The sequence below is a fragment of the Hylobates moloch genome, unplaced genomic scaffold, assembly GCF_009828535.3.
Source record: "Hylobates moloch isolate HMO894 unplaced genomic scaffold, HMol_V3 SCAFFOLD_15, whole genome shotgun sequence".
Classification (NCBI taxonomy): Eukaryota; Metazoa; Chordata; class Mammalia; order Primates; family Hylobatidae; genus Hylobates; species Hylobates moloch.
This window is the reverse complement of record NW_026652290.1, coordinates 98013022-98032811: the sequence shown is the minus strand read 5'-3', so window position 1 is coordinate 98032811 and position 19790 is coordinate 98013022. Positions and strand designations below refer to the sequence as shown.

The following is a 19790-nucleotide window of genomic DNA, read 5'->3' as shown; positions in this document are numbered from 1 at the left end:
CCTGCACTCTGTCTCGGCTTTTACTATTATTTATTTTTGGCACTTGCCACCACCTAACACTACGACCTGCTTATTTTTTAATTAAAAAAAAATTTTTTTTGAGACAGAGTCTTGCTCAGTTGCCCAGGCTGGAGTGCAGCGGCTCACTGCAACCTCCGCCCCCCGGGTTCGAGCTATTCTCCTGCCTCAGCCTCCCGAGTAGCTGGGATTACAGGCGCCCACCACCGTGCTCGGCTAATTTTTGTATATTTAGTAGAGACGAGGTTTCGCCATGTTGACCAGCCTGGTTTCAAACTCCTGACCCCAGATGATATGCCCGCCTCGCCCTCCGAATCGGATAAGGTGCTGGGATTACAGGCGTGAGCCACCGCGCTCAGCCTGACCTGCTTATTAATGATCTCAAATGTCTGCTAAACAACCCCCGGCCCCAGAGCAGGATTCTCACTCTGTTGCCCAGGCTAGAGTGCAGTGGTGCAATCATAGCTCACTGCAGCCTCAACCTCCTTAGGCCCAAGCGATGCTCCCGCCTCAGCCTCCCCAGTAGCTGGGACCACAGGCGTGCATCACCACGCCCGGCTAATTTTTTGATTATTTGTAGAGACGGGGTCTCCCTCTGTTGCCCAGGCTGGTCTCGATCTCCTGGGGTCAAGTGATTCTCCTGCCTCGGCCTCCCAAGGTGCTGGGATTACAGGCTGGAGCCACCACACCTGGCCCAGAGCAGGAAACTTGATGTTTTCTTGATGTCTATCCAGGGCCCTGCATCCAACGAGCGCCCCCCAATTTTTTTTTTTTTTTTTTACAGACGGGTCGGGGTTGGGAGCGATCTACACTGTTGCCCAAGCTGGTTTCCAGCTCCTGGCCTCAAGTGATCCTCTGGCCTCAGCCTCCCAAAGCGCTGGTATTACAGGCGTGAGCCACCACGCAGCCGAATCTTGAATTTCACTGAAGCTCGTTTTACTCCCTCCACCTCCTAGGACCGTTTCACTGCCCTTATCTGACTCCCACTGGTTCTGCCGCAGCCTGGGCCGGAACAAAACTGCAACCCCCAGAATACTTCACGACGGGGCGTTGTGTCGTCAACGTCGCGTGCGCCCTGCCGGGAGTCGTAGTTCGCGCTTGCGCTCTCGCCGGACTCCGCCTCCCAGACGTCCCTGCGCGTTGTCCTCCTCGCCCTCCAGGCCGCCCGCGCCGCGCCGGAGTCCGCTGTCCGCCAGCTACCCGCTTCCTGCCGCCCGCCGCTGCCATGCTGCCCGCCGCGCTGCTCCGCCGCCCGGGACTTAGCCGCCTCGTCCGCCACGTCCGTGCCTATGCCGAGGCCGCCGCCGCCCCGGCTGCCACCTCTGGCCCCAACCAGATGTCCTTCACCTTCGCCTCTCCCACGCAGGTTCGGGCGCTGCGGGTTGGGACTCTCCGTGGCCGCCGCCCCCGGAGTCCAGGGTCCCCACCCCCAGGGCGTGACCCCCGCTTCCGGGCCCCCGGACCCGCGCGCCCCGGAAGCCGAGGCCACTCAGCCCTGGATCCTCGGCCCTGCCTCTGCCGCCCCATCCCTGCGCTACCCTCGTCCTGGGCACCTCCCCGAGATAAGCGTCTCCTGGGTGCCCCTCCCCGATCTCCCTGGCCAAAGCCTGGGTGTCGCCGGATCGTTGCATTCCCATTTCGCGGATCAGTAGAATGAGGCGCAACTGTTGAGGACCAAAGCTGCAACCTCGGATCCCTGCGCTGGGTTGTCTCAGTGCCTCACATCAGCGCCAGGTCCTGCCCTGCCCCATTTCTTAGCAGGACAGGCCGAGTCCCCGGTGGACGTGGGGCCAGCCTGCCCCGCCATCATTCCCCACGCTGTTGTCTGCAGGTGTTCTTCAACGGTGCCAACGTCCGGCAGGTGGATGTGCCCACGCTGACCGGAGCCTTCGGCATCCTGGCGGCCCACGTGCCCACGCTGCAGGTCTTGCGGCCGGGGCTGGTCGTGGTGCATGCAGAGGACGGCACCACCTCCAAATACTTTGGTGAGTCCGGTGGAGGGCTGCAGGGCCAGGCCAGGCTGGGGCTCCACATCAGTCTCCCTCTCAGTTGAGGCTGCGAGAAAAAATAGTTGTAGGCCGGGCACGGTGGCTCACGCCTGTAATCCCAGCACTTTGGGAGGCCGAGGCAGGTGGATCACCCGAGGTCAGGAGTTCGGAGACCAGCCTGGCCAACATGATGTAACCCCGTCTCTTCTAAAAATACAGAAAACCGGCCAGGCGCGGTGGCTCCCGCCTGTAATCCCAACACTTTGGGAGGCCGAGGCGGGGGGATCACGAGGTCAGGAGATCGAGACCATGCTGGCTAACACAGTGAAACCCCGTCTCTACTAAAAATACAAAAAATTAGCCAGGCATGGTGGCGGGCGCCTGTAGTCCCAGCTACTCGGGAGGCTGAGGAGATCGCACCACTGCACTCCAGCCTGGGCAACGAGAGTGAAACTCCATCTGAAAAAAGAAAAATACAGTTTTAGCAGGTTTGTCTACTGAGGAGCCTGGGCTGGGTGGTGATGAAAGCGAACCAGAGGGGACTCTGCTCTCAGCCGGTTTATGACTGGCTCTGGACCAACCAACGTGTGATGGTCGAAGCAAGAGATATAAAACCACCCAGGCCCAGTGGCTCATGCCTGTAATCTCAGCACTTTGGGAGACTGAAGTGGGAGAATCGCTTAAGCCCAGGAGTTTGAGACTAACCTTGGCAACGTAGTGAGACCCTGTCTCTACAAAAAATAAAAAGAAACTAACCAGGCGAGGCTGGGTGCGGTGGCTCACACCTGTAATCCTAGCACTTTGGAAGCCCGGGCTGGGAGGGTCTCTTGAGCCCAGGAGTTTGAGACCAGCCTGGGCAACATAGTGAAATCCCATATCTACAAAAAATTAGCTGGTTGTAGTGGTGCACACCTGTAGTCCCAGCTACTTGGGAGGCTGAACCAAGAGGACCGCTTCAGCCGGGGAAGTCAAGGCTGCAGTGAGCGAAGATCATGCCACTGCACTTCAGCCTGGGCAACAAGAGTGAGACCCTGTGTCAGAAAAACCCCTCAAAAAACCATGTTGGGAGGGCTGATCAGATTAGGGGAGGAAGGTCATTTGTGCAGAAAAAAAGCAGTTCTAAGCCTCACTGGTTTCCAGTGGTGGCCAGATTTGAACTCGGCTTGCCTTTGGCCCTGACCCCAGCTCAGCCCATGGGTGGTGGGTCAGAGTGAGGGCCTCTGTCCCCAGGCAGTACTTTTGGGGGTCCCTCCAGCTTTAGTCCTTTCTTGGGGCCCCTGTTTTGTTCTCTAGCAGTTGCCCGCCATGTTGGGCCCAGGGCCAGTCCTGTGGGTCTGTTTGCACACTCAGGACACAGACTTGGATGTTTGTGGAGCTCCTGGTTCACAGGGGGCTCTGGACTTGATCGGGGAGTCCCTGAGGCTGTCCAGCCCTTTGGGGTCTCACGCCTTCCCCCCGCCCCATTCCCCTAGTGAGCAGCGGTTCCATCGCAGTGAACGCCGACTCTTCAGTGCAGTTGTTGGCTGAAGAGGCCGTGACACTGGACATGTTGGACCTGGGGGTGAGTGTCAGAGGGGACCTGAGGCTCAGCAGGTGGGAGCTGTCCAGGCTGCGGGGGAGGGAGCACTGCGGGACCAGGAGCCGAGCTGGGGTCCCTGCTGGCCCCTCACCACCCCTCAACCCCTTGCAGGCAGCCAAGGCGAACTTGGAGAAGGCCCAGGCGGAGCTGTTGGGGGCAGCTGACGAGGCCACACGGGCAGAGATCCAGATCCGAATTGAGGCCAACGAGGCCCTGGTGAAGGCCCTGGAGTAGGCGGTGCGTACCCGGTGTCCCGAAGCCCGGCTAGGGGCTGGGCAGGGGTGCCAGGTGGGCCCAGCCAGCTCCTGGGGTCCCGGCCACCTGGGGAAGCCGCGCCTGCCAAGGAGGCCACCAGAGGGCAGTGCAGGCTTCTGCTTGGGCCCCAGGCCCTGCCTGTGTTGAACGCCCTGGGGACTGGGACAGGGACGCTCCTCCTCAGCTTTGAGCTGTGGCTGCCACCCATGGGGCTCTCCTTCTGCCTCTCAAGATCCCCCCAGCCTGCCGGGCCACATACCATCCCCTCTGCCCTGCGGAGCCAGCCGCCAAGGTTGACCTCAGCTTCGGAGCCACCTCTGGATGAACTGGCCCCAGCACCCACCCCATTAAAGACCGGGAAGCCTGACTGTGTGCTCAGCTCTTGTTACTCCACCTGGCCCGGTGAAGCCGGGAGCATCCTGCGCCTCTGCTCACGTCGTCCGTGTCCCCCTGCGAACAGGGCCTTTGAGCTCCCCTGGACTAAATGTCCCTTAGGGCACCTGGAGGTCCATCGGAAGCAGGCTCAAGGGGGTGGGTGGGGTGCAGCCGGGAGGGCAGGCTGCTGACCTTCACCCTACGACGGTGGGGAGGGTGAAGGTCGCCAGTGATGGGGACGTCGGTCAGGGAGGGGTGTCCCCGCCGCTCCTGGCGCCTCTGCCGAGTTCCCGGTCTCCAGGCCTTGACTCTGAGCCCTGCCGGCCCTTGGCCCCACCCACCAGTCTCTGGGAAGAGGCGGGCCCCACCCGCTCCCACACTGGCCCCGCCCTGTGCCAGCCCGTCCTGTGGGTGGCCCTGCCTGGCCGGGTGCCGAATCTGCAGTGTTTTTGGCACCTCCGTGGGCACCTAGGCTTCTGGGTTGGCCCCAGATGGAGTGGGGTGGGCCCAGGAGGGGGCGGCTCCCTGGCACTGCCCTGCTGGGCCTGCCTCTTCTCCTTTCCGTAACCCCGGGGGCGGGCAACACTGGCTCCAGGTGGTGTGCGGACGGCGGGGGCTGGGGTCTCCTGACCTCCTCCCCTCCTTGGAACAGGGACCTGTGGAGTGGGGTAGGCAAGGAATTCCAGGGGGGTGAGTGGGGAGGGTGGGCCTGCCTGTGTCACTGGAGCTGGGATGGTGACAGAGAGGCCGCCCCAGGCCTGTCAGCACGACGGGCAGCTCACTCCTACGTCATGGCCCCATGCGGGTGACTTGCCACGGCTGCACTTGGTGAGGTGCCGTTGGGGGCCTTGCGACTCTGAGGCCGCCAGTCAGCAGGTCAGGTATTCTGGAACAGCCCAGGGTCCCCTGCCTGGCTTCCCCTCCGCTTGGGCCTCGGGGCACGAGTGACCAGGCCCCCACTTCTCCAGGAATCTGCAGCCCAGGGAAGGTTGTGCCAGCCACCAGGTCACAGGAGCAGCCTCTGCCCAGGCCCCCCCCCCCCCCCCCCCCGCACCCCCAGCTCCAGCCCCAGGTCTTCAAGTTCCTGCCAGGTCACCAGGACCCTATAAATAAGACCAAGGGCACAGTTGGGACTTAGCAGGGGCCCAGCGGGAGGAGCTGCTCACTCCGGGGACCCCCCTGCCGCCACCACCAGGGAGGGTGTGAGCCTTGGAGCCAGGCCTCAGGACACCCGAGACACCTGACACCCGGAGGGCACAGCCCGTGCTGGCTGGATGCGTCCTGGAGCAGGAGGCAGCCAGGGTGGGGCCAGGAACCAGCCGGTCAAGGCCCTTCCATGAGGGCAGCCCCGGGCTCAGTGGGGCAGGACAGAGCACAGCATTTGTCCCCATCACACCCAGGAACAACCCGCTCAACCATGGGGATGCTGAGTATGGGAAATGGTGAGGAAGCGCTGTAGCACGTTTATTCATTTAGACTCTGGCTCTGGGCATCTGGTCCCCAAAGGGCCACACAGTGGCTCCTGTGAAGCCCAGCATGTCCCTACAACTCGTGTCCCATTCCACTCCCGACCAGACCGAGGTGACCGTGTCCATTCCACTCCCGACCAGACCGAGGTGACCGTGTCCATTCCACTCCCGACCAGACCGAGGTGACCGTGTCCATCCCACTCTTGACCAGACCAAGGTGACTGTGTCTATTCCACTCCCGACCAGACCGAGGTGACGGTGTTCGGGGCTCTCCCACAACCTGTCTCCCATTCCACTCCTAATCAGACTGAGGGACTGAGGTGATGGTGTCCAGGTGGCAAAGCCACACATGAGAAGCAAGAGGCAAGGAGGGAGGTGGCGGCTGCTGGCCACTCACAGGGGACCCCAATATCCTGCCCGGGCTGCCCATTTGGCACCAGCCCACAGCTCCCTCCGCCACCTTTGTTCTCACTGGAAGCAGAATGACCCTGGCCCTGTAGGTCCCACCTGGGGCCCCAGCCTGTCACCCAGGCCCCATTCATCGACCCTGCCCCTCCTCCCTCCAACTGGGTCCAGTTCACTAAGCTCCCAGAACTGCTCAAGCCATTCCCACTTCCTGGACCATCATCTTTTTTTTTTTTTTTTTTGAGACGGAGTTTCGCTCTTATTGCCCAGGCTGGAGGGCAGTGGCACAATCTCAGCTCACCACAACCTCCGCCTCCTGGGTTCAAGCAATGCTCCCCCCTCAGCCTCCCAAGTAGCTGAGATTACAGGCGCACACCACCATGCCTGGCTAATTTTTGTATTTTTAGTAGAGACAGGGTTTCACCATGTTGGTCAGGCTGGTCTTGAACTCCTGACCTCATGATCCGCACGCCTCAGCCTCCCAGAGTGCTAGGATTACAGGCGTGAGCCACCGCGCCCGGCCTTTTTTTTTTTCTCTTCGTTTTTTTTTTGAGATGGAATCTCGTTTTGTCACTTAGGCTGGAGTGCAGTGGCACGACCTGGGTTTATTGCCACCTCTGCCTCCCGGGTTCAAGCGATTCTCCTGCCTTGGGCTCCTGAGTAGCTGGGACTACAGACATGTGCCACCATGCCCAGCTAATTTTTGTATTTTTAGTAGAGACAGGGTTTCACCATGTTGGCCAGGCTGATCTCAATCTCTTGACCTTGTGATCTGCCTCGGCCTCCCAAAGTGCTGGGATTACAGGCGTGAGCCACCGCGCCCGGCCGCATCGTCTTTTTTATATGACAAACTCCTAGTCATTCCTCAAACCGCAGCCCCCGTGACCCCCTTCCACGGGTTATCCCAGCCTCTCCCTCTCTGGCCTAGCCCTGACCCTTCGGGGCTGGGTGTGCCTGTCAAGGTGGGGGCCACAGCTGCCGGGAGCATGGGTGGCAGCCGGAAGGAGAGCTGGGGAGGAGCGCAGCCCTGGGAGGGGCGCCCATGGCCAGGGTGGGGGTGGAGGTGGTCAGGCCAGATAAAGGGAGGAGCCAGATAAGTGGACAGGAGGTGCTCCAGTAGGGATGGGGTCCCCTTCTCTGGATAGAGAACCAGGGCCGTCCTCAAAAAGTCGACTGGGAAAGGTAAGATGCACACCACATTCGTGTCTCATTGGCTGTGGCCTCAGTTTCATCTATAAAATGGGGTCATTCCCACCCCAAAGGCTGGGAACCAGTGCGTGTCCTGCATTAATGGGGGGCGATGGTCCCAGAGTGATCCTGCTGCATCCCCTCACCACACTCCCACCCACCCTGGAGAAACTGAGGCTGGGAGAGGCCAGTTACCTCCCAGGGTCACAGCATAGCTGGCTGGTGACTGGCTGGGCACAAGGTAGGTCTGGCACTGGCTAATCGCTCCATAAATGCCCTCTGAGGTCACCATTGACAGATGCAGGAGGCCGGGGCTGGCCAGGGCACCCCCAGTCTACGGCAGGTGACTCCAGCCTGTTTTCCTGGACGACGGCCGCTGACTCAGGCCCCTCTTCCCGTTCCCCCCCACGCGGGCGCCCCCAGGCGGAAGCACCGGGCCTGGGGCGGCAGGAAGGGGGCGGGGCAGCGAGTCGCGCTGTACACCCCGAAACCCTGTCCCGGTGACGATTCGGGGTGCATCCCAGCCGGCGGCGAGGCAGGCCGAGACCCTTGGCTCGTGGCATTCAAGGGGAGTCCCCCCATGAACTGCGCCAAGCCTGGGTACGGGGTGGCCCAGCCGTCAAGGCGCCCCAGGGCCCGGGCCGGCAGGCAGGGGCGGGGGCCAGTCTGCGTCACCGCCCGCCCGGCCCCCCGCCCCCCTGCCCGCCCAAACTCCACCCCGAGGGAAGGAGGCGCGGATAAAGGCTGGGGGCCGCCCGCTTGGCCCAGACCGGCCCGGCCAGTGCGCATTCAGCCCCGGACGAGGGTACTCGCAGCACTTGGAGCGCAGAACCTGTCGCGCCCGGTGAGTGTTGGGGGGGGACCTGCCGGCCGAGGAAGGGTCCCCACTCTAGATGGCTCAGGATACCCTCACTTTTCTTTGTTCTTGGGACAGGACGGATCCGGGTGCCTCCGGCCCTGGGAAGCCCCCCGGGGTGCGGGGTGGGAGGGGCTCCGCGCAGCCAGCGCCGCCCTGGCCGGACCTCAGCCCCCGCCCCGCCCCCCGGGGCACTCCCCCTTCACCGCGGGTGACCTTGAACTGGTTGCCGTTCCGCCCTCCGTTTCCCAGCCACACGGTCCCAGTCTCCCGACTAGAGTCTTTCGTCCCCGATCGGCGTTCCTCCCCCGCGCGCAGCCCCGTCGTCTTCCTCCCCTGCCAGGGGCAACGCGGCGGCGCCCCCTCCCCGGGACTCCGGGCGGCGCTCCCAGTCCGGCCCGGCAGAGGGCGCGCCCGAGCTGCTGACTCACCGCATCCCCGAGCGCGCGCGGGCGCAGCCGGGGACGCCGCGTCACGTCACGGCTCGAGCGGGCGCGCCTCGGGGAAACGGGTTCTGCCCGGGGCCGGCGGGTGGGCGCGCGGGGCCCCCGGCAGCAGCCACTCGGCCACGTCACCGAGGTGCGGGCGCCCCGCCCGGCCCCAACTCCGCCCCCACGCACCACGCCGTCCCCGGGGCCGCGGCCCTAGCCTCATCGTCGCCCGCCCGCCCCGGGACCCCGGCCACGAGGCGCGGACTTCGCGCTCCCGCTTCCGCTCGTGGCTCTTCCCGGACGGACGCGGCGGGGTGGCCCCACGACTTCCTGCCCCTCCCGGCGCCGGGAACAATGGCCCGCGCCCCCTCTCGCTCCTAGGCCGTTCCCCGGGGATCGCAAGGGGTACAAAACCCGTCTCCAGACCGGGGTCCCGCGACCCCCAGGGCGCGCCCGCCCTTTGTTGCGGGCTCCGGGCGCTTATGAATGGCTGCGGGCGCGGGCGGGGCGGGGGCGGGCGCGGAGAGGCGCCAGCCCCGCCCCCGCCGCGCTCCCCTTGGTCGCCTTGGCGCTGGGGGCGGGGCGAGGGGGGCGGGCCCGGCTGCCACGTGGGGCGGTGCCGCGGCGGCTCTCATAGGCCCGGGCTCGCGGCCGACTGGGCGCTCGGCGCGCGGCGATTGGCCGGCGCGGGGCCGGCGGAGTAAGTAGTGAATGGGAGGGGGCGGCGGCCCCGCCCCCTGGAACGTTGATACATTATAACTTTTTTTTCTTGTTACTTTCACCCCCAGATCCTCCGAGCGGCGGCGGCGGCTGTTGCTAAGGGAGGGGACGCGCGAGGAAGCGCGACCCGGGCGGCAGACGGCACCCAGCGCCACCGGCCGAACGGCGCCCCCTCCCCAGGACCCTTCCCCGCGCCGCGCCTCGGTCGCGCCCGCCGCCCTTTAAAGGAGAAGCAAGTGCCGTCCCCACTCCCGGAAGGCGCCCCCAGGAGCCGGAGCGACCTCGGAGCGCCACTCGGATTTTGGATTTCGGTCTCGCATTCCGCGGCCAGGACTTTCTCGAGGAGGACGTGCGCTGCTCCGCGCCCCCGAGTGCCCGGAAGACCCGGCAACCGGGGAGCCCCTCGCCCCTGTCCCGGAGGCGCGGCGAGGATTGGCGGCGCCCGCCGCCCCCAGCCCCCCAGCGCGCGCCGGGGATGGAGCCGCAGCCCGGCGGCGCCCGGAGCTGCCGGCGCGGGGCCCCCGGCGGCGCCTGCGAGCTGGGCCCGGCGGCCGAGGCGGCGCCCATGAGCCTGGCCATCCACAGCACCACCGGCACCCGCTACGACCTGGCCGTGCCGCCCGACGAGACGGTGGAGGGGCTGCGCAAGCGGTTGTCCCAGCGCCTCAAAGTGCCCAAGGAGCGCCTGGCGCTTCTCCACAAAGACACGTAGGTACCGCGCGCCCCCGGCCGGCCGCCCCCTCGGGCCCCGGCCCCCGGGCGGGAACAAAGAGCGCGCGGCGCGGGGAAGGCAGGGGGCGGCCAGACGGGGGGCGGGGGCGCGCCGCGCGCTCTCGGGCGCCCTCTGCTCGGCCTCGCCTGCCTCGGCCCCCTCCCCCGTCCGGGGTCGCCGCACAAAGGCGGCTGCGAGGGCGTCCCGGGCCGGGCTTCGGCGGCCCCCCTTGGGGGCGGGCAGGAATCCCAGGGCGTTGCGGAGGTCCCGGCTGCGGGTGTGGGGGCCGCCGCCGCCCCCTCCCGCCTGCGTCCGCGCCGGCTTCCGCATCTGCTCGGCGGCCTCCTCTGCGTCTGGCTGTCTCCCCCCACTTGCGTCTCTCTCCCCCCTTTGTTCTCGCCTCCGAGCGCTCCCCGCAGCCTCCCCTCCCCCCTGGTATTTAAATCGCCTGCAGGCCCGGAGCCCTCCCCCCGCGGGCCTCCGGGGACACGCAGTGTCCATCCCAGCGGAGGGGCCCATCGGGGGAGGGGCGGAGGGGGAGGGTCTCCTTTGTCTGCGCGGCGGCGGCCGCCTGCGCCGGGGAGGGAGGAGGAGGGGAAGCCCGGCCCGGCGCAACCCCCAGGGCCTCTCTTCGGGCCGAAGCCCGTGGTGCCCACAAAGACGAGCCAGGCCTAGAATTAGGGAATTGGAGGCAGGGGCTGCCCAGGGGGGCGCGGAGGAAGGTGACATAGAGCACACTGGGGGCCCAGACGAGGAGAAAGTGCCTGCTTGGGGTGCATAGGGGGTGCCAGAGTCCAGGGCGGGGGTTCCACTGGAGGGAAGGGGTCTGAATCGCCAGGATGGGGCTCCCAGCACCAGACGGAGATCTCTCTGCACGCGCTTAGGGTCCTGGATCTGGAAGCCGGGAAGGGGTGGGGGTGGGAACTTATCCGTCTCTCCCCACACAAGCACAGCCCTCCCCCGCGGCCTCTGCTTCCGCGTCCCTGTGTCGTCTCCGCGGAGTCTCATGCTCTTCCTTCCTCCCCCCAGCCGGCTCAGTTCGGGGAAGCTGCAGGAGTTCGGCGTGGGTGATGGCAGCAAGCTGACCTTGGTACCCACCGTGGAAGCGGGCCTCATGGTAAATGGCCATGGGGCTGCGTGCCCCCCGAGGCCCCCGGACACAGGCAGTAGCTCCTCCCTCGGCACCTGTCCGCACACACACCACCTGGGGCCCCCACCCCGCCAGCCAGCAGGGCCCTCCCCACCCCATGTTCCAGCTCACGATTCCGACCCCACACTCAGGCCCCTTTTCTGCCTCTCTTTGTAGTCTCAGGCCTCAAGGCCGGAGCAGTCTGTGATGCAAGCCCTCGAGAGTCTCACGGAGACGCAGGTAAGACCTCGCCAGCCCTTTCCTAACAGGGCAGCCCCGGGGCAGGGTGCCTCGGCCACCCATGGGGCCTGGGGGTTGTCTGTGCTCCCAGGAGGCTGGGGGAGGGGAGGGGACGCGCCACCCCGCCTGGGTGCCAGCCCGGCCTGGCCTCCCCACCTCCTCTCCTCCAAGATGCACCACCTGACCCGGAGGGCTTTCTCTCCCACGGTGGCTGCCCTGGGGGAAGGGGACCTGGCTTTCACAAGACTGCCTGCAGGGTGACCTTGGCCCATGGGGCCTCATCCCCGCTCACAACTCGGCCTGCATCCCTAGCCCCCTCGGCCCCCACCGTGGAGGCCCCCCCCCAGCCACTGTGGCTTCTCCTGAGCGAGTTTCTCCTTTTTTACATTTCTGCTGGGGGCTGGGGGCGGCGGCCTGGGTGACTCTCCTTCCGCCTTCCGTGACCCCATCGTGAGAGGGTGGGGATCTCGTCACCCCCCTCCTCCTTCTCTCTCTGGCCTTTGTTCTCTATCCGAAAGGGGAGGGGGTGGGGGCGCCCAGCCCTGGGGCCAGGGAGGCCTAGACAGGATGTTAGGAAAATATTTAGTAAGCGGCCAGGAGGGAGGCTGGGGCTGGCCCTCACCCGGTTCCCGGTTTTGCTGCGGACTTTTTTTTTTTCTCCTTCTTTCCTCATTTTCTTGGCTGTGGCCAAGCCTCCCTCAGACAACGGCCCTGGCCACCTCCCAGGAGGGTGACACAGGCCTCAGCAATCCGTCCTCTGCCAGGGTGGGGGACGCAGGCTGCCACCCGCCCCAGCAATGGGTGGCCAGCTTCCCGGGCTTCCCTGGCCCCGAGGCCTGCGCCCCCTTCCTCTTTTCCAGCGGCATGTAGAGTCCTGCCCTCTCCCTGCGTCGCGGGGGCAGGGCGGGGGCCGGGAGCTGGGTGGTCTGCCATGGGGGTGGCCACAGCAGCAGCAGCAGCGGCGTGGGGGCAGAGCCGGGGTCCCGAGCCAGGGTGGGGGTTGCAGGTGATTTCCTGGGGCGAGTGTGAGCAGAGCTCCCCGCCGCTGGGGGGCTGCGGTTGGCAGGGGGCCCAGGGCGTGTTGGCTTCACACCCTCCTCCCTGGGCGCCTGCGTCAGGAAGGAGCTGGGTTGGGGGGGGCTGGGGTGGGGGTGCTGGGCGGAGACACTGGGCTCCCCAGGGTTGCTTCCCTGCCTGGCACCAAGTCATGCCCGCCCATTAGCCCTCCCCAGGGAGGAAGTTGCAGGGCGGGTGGTGGTGGGGACTCCAGCTGCCCTCAGGAAGCCACCCTGGGCCCTTCCTGCAAAGGCTGTCTTGGGGTAGGGGGGCGGGAGGCTGGGCCGCAGGGTGGGGGCTTCACCCTGCCCTCCTCCCTGCCTCCCTCCCCACGGGCCCCAAGCAGAGAAGGTTACGCCAGCCACTGCCAGCAGAGAGGAGAGCCGGGAGGGAGAGCTGGGAGGCGGTCGGTTCTGAGTCATCCCAGCCTATGTCACTTCTCAGAAACCTCCGCCCCCCGCCCCATCTCGGCCCCTGGGGAGAGCAGGGCTCTGGCCTGGACCCAGAGCAGGGGGCTTGGCGAGGACAGGGTCAGATCCAACCCACACCCACCCTGAACGGGGGCAGATTGAGGGTTTCTGTGCCGGGAGCAGGTTGTGCCCTCCGGGACTGCAGCCCCAGGGCGCTCAGGGCCCCTTCCTGCAGCCTTGCCGCAGCCCCCTCGGCCTCGGCCCCGCCCAGGACAGATAAATATTTATCTTGAGAAAGCAAAGGTTAGGACAGAAGAACTCGTCCAGGAATTCCACCCACTTGCTGGCCCTGGTGACTTAGCTGGGAGGGGGCCTGAGATGGAGCCCCTCCCGTATCCACAGGCAGAGAGGATCTAGGGGCCCATGAGGGTGGGGGAAAGGCAAAGTGAAGGTTGTTTGAGGTCAGCGACTGCCAGCTGGGCCCTGTCCCCTCTGGCCTCAGTTTCCCCTTGCAAGAATCGACCAAGTTGGCCAGGGAGGGGCAGGCCCCCGTCTGACCTGCCTCTGTCCCCACAGCCCCCAGCGGCGCCCGGGCCGGGCCGGGCTGGCGGAGGAGGCTTCCGGAAATACAGATTCATTTTATTTAAGCGTCCGTGGCACCGACAGGGACCCCAGAGCCCAGAGAGGGGCGGCGAGAGGCCCCAGGTCACAGCGCGGGGGGACTGGGCCGGGCTGGGCTGGGGGCGCCGCAAGCTGGGGCTCCCAGCTGACGGACCGCTCCCCTTGCAGGTCAGTGACTTCCTGTCGGGCCGCTCGCCACTGACACTGGCCTTGCGTGTGGGCGATCACATGATGTTCGTGCAGCTGCAGCTCGCGGCCCAGCACGCTCCACTGCAACACCGCCATGTGCTGGCGGCCGCGGCTGCCGCCGCCGCCGCTGCGCGGGGGGACCCCAGCATAGCCTCCCCCGTGTCCTCGCCCTGCCGGCCGGTGTCCAGTGCTGCCCGTGTCCCCCCGGTGCCCACCAGCCCGTCCCCTGCATCTCCCTCGCCCGTCACAGCCGGTTCCTTCCGGTCCCACGCAGCCTCCACCACCTGCCCGGAGGTGAGCCTGGGGAAAGGAAGGGTGACCCTTGGTTGGAATCCAAAGGGTGGGCCGTCCTGGGGAGGGCTTGGGGAGGACAAGAACTCTTAGTCCCAGGTGAGTCCCTTGTATTAAGGGCTATCCTGTGACTTCCGGCTGGTGGGCGATCCCCCAGCCTAGATTGGTGGGGTGTCTCTAGATCCTGAGTTGATGGTCATCTCCTGACCTGACCTGGACCAGGAGATGGTCTCCTGACCTTTGACTCATGGGTCATTTCTGTGTCCTGGGTTGGTTGTGACCTCGTGACCCTGGGGTAGTTTATCTCTAAATCCTGTGTTGACAGGTCATCTCCTGATCTGGGCTGGTGGGTGATCTCTGGTCCCTGGGTTGCTGGTGATCCCCTGAGCCTAGACTGGGGGGCTATCTCTAGACCCTGGGTTGATGGTGATCCCCTGACCCTGGACCCTGTGCTCACATGCCCCTTCCTCCTGTCAGCAGATGAACTGCTCCCCCATGGCCAGCAGCAGTGCCAGTCCTGGTGCCAGCACTGCGTCTACCCCAGGGGCCAGCCCTGCCCCCCGCTCCCGAAAACCCGGCGCCGTCATCGAGAGCTTTGTGAATCACGCCCCGGGGGTCTTCTCAGGGACCTTCTCTGGTAGGTGTCACAGCACAGGCGTGAGCTCACGTGTGTCCGTGACCCTGTGCATTTGGTGTCCACGTCCACCCACAGGCGACTCCACATATTCTGGGCATACGCAGGCTGTGTCCTTCTGCTCACTTGTCCCCCTGGAATCCCCCCCACACACGCCTGGCCCTGCCCCGGAGGCCACGGGTCACCAGGCGCCTACATACTGGGACGTGTACCACTCCCGCCGTCTTCCCTCGTGCACGTCAGCTCACATGCCCACCCCGCTGTCTGAGCTCATGAGCTCACACCCGTGGGCGCCCATCCTGGACTTGCGGGACTGTGCACATGCCGGGCACTCACGGCGACCTCTGCCCGCAGGCACGCTACACCCCAACTGCCAAGACAGCAGCGGGCGGCCGCGGCGTGACATCGGCACCATCCTGCAGATCCTGAACGACCTCCTGAGCGCCACCCGGCACTACCAGGGCATGCCCCCTTCGCTGGCCCAGCTCCGCTGCCACGCCCAGTGCTCCCCGGCCTCGCCGGCTCCCGACCTGGCCCCCAGAACTACCTCCTGCGAGAAGCTCGCGGCCGCCCCCCCAGCCTCCCTGCTGCAGGGCCAGAGCCAGATCCGCATGTGCAAGCCCCCGGGTGAGTGGCCGCCCTTGGGAGTCCTGCCTTCCCCGCCCGCCCGGGCTTGTCAAGGCCCCTCTGTGTGAGCTGGTGGGCACAGGAGCAGCTGACCTGCCCAGGGGCCTGGGGGGGGGATGGCAGCTGCCGTGGCCACTGCTCTGCTCCAGCCCGGAGAGAAGGCAGCATGTGTGTCAGGGCACAAAGTGTCCTTGTGTGCTCCCGGGGGGCCCCAGGCCCACTTCCTCCTGGCCCCCCGCTGGGGCACCATCTCCAGATGGCATTTGGAGCCTCTGTGAATGGCCAAGTCAGGCCTGGCAGGCCGAGGCGGGGCCAGAGCCCACCCCTAAGCATTTCAGTGACTTGGAAAAGCAATGAACACAACCCCCCCCCCAACCTGGCCCCAGCTACTCCCAAACGGCGGGTTACTCTCTCCAGAGTCTCACCGGGGGGGACTCCTCCCAGCTCAGTTTAAAAGTGGGAAACTGGCCGGGCCTGGTGACTCACGCTTGTAATCCCAGCACTTTGGGAGGCCAAGGCGGGCGGATCACGAGGTCAGGAGATTGAGACCATCCTGGCTAACACGGTGAAACCCCGTCTCTACTAAAAATACAAAAAATTAGCCGGGCGAGGTGGCGGGCACCTGTAGTCCCAGCTACATGGGAGGCTGAGACAGGAGAATGGCGTGAACCTGGAGGCGGAGCTTGCAGTGAGCCGAGGTCACACCAGTGCACTCCAGCCTGGGTGACAGAGCCAGACTCCGTCTCCGTCTCAAAAAAAAAAAAAAACAAGGTACAACCCCCAAGTACCTCCCCTCGGATCACAGAAGCGACCAAGCCCTCTCCATGTAGGACTCCAGGAAGAATGAGGCAGGACAGTCCTGACCTCTCCAGCTCATGGGGTTGAGCCGGAGAATTAGATGCCAGCTGCGAAGGTGGGACTCCAGGCAGACACCACCATGCCCAGCTAATTTTGTAATTTTTGTAGAGGAGGGTTCTGGCTCTGTGACCCAGGCCTGTCTCGAACTCCTGAGGTTGCCCAGGCCTGTCTCAAACTCCTGAGCTCAAGCGATTCTCCTGTCTTGGCCGCCCAAAGTGCTGGGATTACAGTTGTGAACCACTGTGCCCGGCATGGTGGATGTCCTTGACCGTTTCCTTTGCTGACCTTCCTCCAGGGAGGGCAGGACTATGTCTGACCTCAGGGGCATTTGCTGGGGTCTGGGGTGGTCCCCCTGTGTTCAGCAGGTGGAGGCTTTGGGAGTCACAGGCCACTACCTCCTTTGCAGGGGACCGCCTTCGGCAGACAGAAAATCGCGCCACGCGCTGCAAGGTGGAACGGCTGCAGCTGCTCCTGCAGCAGAAACGGCTCCGTAGAAAGGCCCGGCGGGACGCGCGGGGTCCGTACCACTGGTCACCCAGCCGCAAGGCCGGCCGCAGCGACAGCAGTAGCAGCGGGGGTGGCGGCAGCCCCAGCGAGGCCTCCGGCCTGGGCCTCGACTTTGAGGACTCCGTGTGGAAGCCAGAAGTCAACCCTGACATCAAGTCAGAGTTCGTGGTGGCTTAGGATCTTCGGATCGGCCACCCTCGCCCCTCGCACCCCAGCCCAGGGCGGCGGGGACTCCGAGAGCCCCGGAGAGAGCGTGGGCCAGCCCTGGAGGGCAGGTGGCCACTCCCCCCAGCCAGAAGCCTTTTTTTCTTTTTTTTTTTTCTTTTTTTCTTTTTTAAAAAAGTTCTGACCGTGGTTTCCTGGACTCTTCATGGGCTTTGCTTCCTACCTCCATCACCCTTCACTCCTGCCCTCCTCTTCCTCCTCCTCCTCCTCCTCCTCTTCCTCCTCCTCCTCCTCATCCTCCTCTGTCTCCTTTCACCTCTGCGCCGGGTCGGTCCTTCCTCCCTGCCAACCTTCCCCAGCTCCAATATGTAGCAGTCTCTCTGGATGGCGGAGAGTGAAGGAGACGGAGAAACCTGCCCCATCCCTTCCGCCGCCTCCTTTCCCCCCCTCCCCCGGCCCTATTCAGGTTTTAAGTCAAAAATGTCGATGTGTCATTATGCACTTTACAGATGAGGGGAGGGGGCCGCAGCGCGCAGAACCCATCCCACCCCCCAGTGCAGATTTCGGGGTCTCCCCCCCGGGCCAGCAGCACCCACTGGGCTACAGCAAGCCAACAGGTCACGGAAGCCCACGAGGGGACTGTTTCTCTTCCACTCCTATCCTCTTTTCTTGGTCTCTTTTTGCATTTTCCTTCATTTCTTTAACAAGGAGAGCAAAGCCGTTTTAGCAGAGAGGCTGGGGCTGGGGTCCACACGGGGGTTTGGGTGCAGGGGCGTGGCACCCTTTCCTGCCAGGAAGGGAGAGGGGAACTACCCCCTCAGCCTGCTCTCCGCCCCGCCCCAGCCGGCGGACTGTGCTGTTTCCTCCGCCCCCACCCCCGTGTTTACTGACCTCCTGCCTGAGTTTGGGGTATTTATAGACTATTAATTTTCTGACTGAGCCAATAGTGGTTGGGGAACTCTTGAAAAAGGGGAGAGAATGGCTGGGTGCTGGGGAGTTCCCCCCTCCGAGCCCTCCTTCCCGGCCCAACCTGAGGGATGTGGATTTGGGACTGTCTGGGGGCCCCTCCTGCAGCCAGGATGGGAGGGGGTGCTGAGCTGTGAATCCCCTGGGCAGGGGGCAACAACTCCGTGTAGCATTAACCCCCGTGGCGGGGTCCGCTGCTGGTCTAATTTGGACCCCCCGCCCCTCAGTGCCCCCTGCCCTAGGGGTGTCTGGCTCCAGAGGGGAGGGACAAATCCCCTACTGGGGCCATTTCAATGGGGTAGTTTTTGGATTTTTTTCCCCACTCACTTTTTATTTTTTAATGATAATGGAGATGTCTGGACCCTTCCGCACCCTGCCTGTCGGTCTTGTCCTGGCCCTGCCTGTCCCCCCCCTTTGTTCTCGTAGGTGAACCCCAGGTCCTCAACTCCCCCCGTTTATGTGTTGAAAAGTTAATGGTTTCAGATGTGAACATCACGTGTTATAACTGTAGCTCTGTAAATTTTTTTGTGGGAGGGTGGGCAGGGAGGGGTCCCAGAGGGTAGAGCTCACGGATTTTGGGTTTTGTTTTGTTTTCGTTTTTCCAAAAAAAAGAAAAAAAAAAAAAAAGGAGAAAAAGGGGCGGGTTTGTTTTTTGAAGAACTGTCTTGGATACCTATTTAAATGTGTGTTCTGTTTTGTTTTTTAACGATTTTTAAATAACGTCTGTGCCTCCGCGGGTTGAGGGTGGAACCTCCAGGCAGGAACCGGCTCTCCACCCTCTGCCCGGTAAGGGCTGCCCAAGAAAGCATTACCCGCCCTCGGGGGGTCGGGCTGTGGGGGTCCCGGCACCTGGCGTGAGTTTCATGTATGAAAACATAAAATTGAAAAAAAAAAAAAAAACCTACACGAGCACCGTGATTTCAAGTAATAAACAGAAAATGAAACACATTGACTCCTGCCTGCTCACCTAGTGGGGGAATTTGGCCTTGGTTGGGGTGGGATGTCAGCTTAGGGAGTCAAGAGGGCGGACCTGGGTCCCAAGGCCCAAGGAGGGGGTGGGGCAGTGGTCAGGGCCCTGAGAAGTTCCCACGCTCCTTCCCTGGCTGCCGGGTGGGCAGGAAGCAGCCAGGGCGTGGGAGGGAGGAGCCCAGCCACTTCCTGGTACCCAAGGCCGGAAGTCCCTTAGGGTGTGGGGCGAGGGCCTGCCTTCCTGCTTCGTGGCCTGGGCAGGACCCTGGCCCCCTCTCAGGACCTGACAGTATGGGGGAGACACGACCACCAGCTCTCCCCAGCCACAGGAGTCGGGGACTCCCACTCTGCCACACCCACCCGCTCCCCTTCCTGGAGTCTCACATCTGTGTGGCTTGCTGCAGGGAGATCACCAGGCCAACTGGGAGGACCCAGGACTCCGCAGGATACCTTGGGCTGGCTGGTGATAGAGGCCTGGCTTGACCCAGCCCTGGGGGGCCTCTCTGGCCACACCTCCTGACATTCCAGCCCTTCCCAGACCTGGCCTTCAGCTCCAAACCTTCCGGCCTTTGCCCCTGTCTAGGAACACCCCTCGTCCGGCTGTCCCTTGCTATCTGGGAACTTCCCCAGCCTGCGCCTTCCACCCCTGTCCACCCCGTCCCACAGACCCCACCTTCCCTCTCTCTACCCCTAGCCTAAAGCTCCCAAGAGCCTCACCAGGACTGAGTCCTCTCTGGGGTCCCACCTCCATCCATGTCCGGGCTGGGCAGAGATGGGGCAATAATACTCTCTCATGTCCTTTTTTTAAATTTTTTAACCTGTATTTCCTCAGGTAACAAAAGTTGCCTAAGAGAAGTAATTGGGCTCCCATTTTATAGATGGGAGAACAGAGGCCCAAAGAGGAACATCACTTGGCCTGGAGGATTTGGGGTGTTTGTTCAATGATGTGACCTCCACCCCTTACCCCATCTCTAGGCGCCCCAGCACCGGGAGCCCCCAGGGGAAGGCGCACAGGTCCAGGGAGTGTCCTGGGAGCACCTTCCTGAGACCCCTCTGCCCCTCCCAACGCTCAGTCAACCCCAAATCATCCCACGCCCACGGCAGGAAGGCGGATGCCCAGTCAGGCGGCACC

General features: G+C 64.0%; 2 protein-coding genes across 6 annotated transcripts; both read left to right on the top strand.

Annotated features, from left to right (window-relative positions):
* Window positions 1-412: 412 nt before the first annotated feature.
* Window positions 413-4207, top strand: ATP5F1D (ATP synthase F1 subunit delta). 2 transcript variants are annotated; one of them, XM_032178151.2, is made up of 5 exons: window positions 1023-1384; window positions 1850-2003; window positions 3479-3567; window positions 3697-3822; window positions 4073-4207. In XM_032178151.2, the coding sequence occupies exons 1-4, from the start codon at window positions 1244-1246 to the stop codon at window positions 3817-3819; spliced, it is 507 nt and encodes a 168-aa protein (XP_032034042.1). In that variant the 5' UTR covers window positions 1023-1243; the 3' UTR covers window positions 3820-3822; window positions 4073-4207. The 2 variants fall into 2 exon arrangements, with proteins under 2 accessions (XP_032034041.1, XP_032034042.1); XM_032178150.2 differs by having other exon boundaries at window positions 413-1384; window positions 3697-4207.
* A 3077-nt stretch (window positions 4208-7284) lies between these two features.
* On the top strand, window positions 7285-18633 carry MIDN (midnolin). 4 transcript variants are annotated; one of them, XM_032178147.2, is made up of 9 exons: window positions 7285-8121; window positions 9353-9992; window positions 11026-11113; window positions 11303-11365; window positions 13408-13536; window positions 13621-13935; window positions 14413-14569; window positions 14921-15193; window positions 16458-18633. In XM_032178147.2, exons 2-9 carry the CDS (start codon window positions 9760-9762, stop codon window positions 16733-16735), a joined length of 1536 nt encoding a protein of 511 aa, XP_032034038.1. In that variant the 5' UTR covers window positions 7285-8121; window positions 9353-9759; the 3' UTR covers window positions 16736-18633. The 4 variants fall into 4 exon arrangements, with proteins under 4 accessions (XP_032034038.1, XP_032034037.1, XP_058284292.1 ...); XM_032178146.2 differs by having other exon boundaries at window positions 7292-8121; window positions 14410-14569; XM_058428309.1 differs by lacking the exon at window positions 13408-13536 and having other exon boundaries at window positions 7297-8121.
* Window positions 18634-19790: the final 1157 nt, after the last annotated feature.

What these genes read in the sequence shown, in the direction of transcription:
- ATP5F1D (XM_032178150.2), top strand. Translation starts at nt 1,244, where the DNA reads ATGCTGCCCGCCGCGCTGCTCCGCCGCCCGGGACTTAGCCGCCTCGTC. An exon ending in CCTTCGCCTCTCCCACGCAG is followed by an intron (nt 1,385 to 1,849) that starts GTTCGGGCGCTG and finishes TGTTGTCTGCAG; the next exon opens with GTGTTCTTCAACGGTGCCAA. An exon ending in TGGACATGTTGGACCTGGGG is followed by an intron (nt 3,568 to 3,696) that starts GTGAGTGTCAGA and finishes AACCCCTTGCAG; the next exon opens with GCAGCCAAGGCGAACTTGGA.
- MIDN (XM_032178146.2), top strand. Translation starts at nt 9,760, where the DNA reads ATGGAGCCGCAGCCCGGCGGCGCCCGGAGCTGCCGGCGCGGGGCCCCC. An exon ending in AGAGTCTCACGGAGACGCAG is followed by an intron (nt 11,366 to 13,407) that starts GTAAGACCTCGC and finishes CTGTCCCCACAG; the next exon opens with CCCCCAGCGGCGCCCGGGCC. An exon ending in CCGCATGTGCAAGCCCCCGG is followed by an intron (nt 15,194 to 16,457) that starts GTGAGTGGCCGC and finishes CCTCCTTTGCAG; the next exon opens with GGGACCGCCTTCGGCAGACA.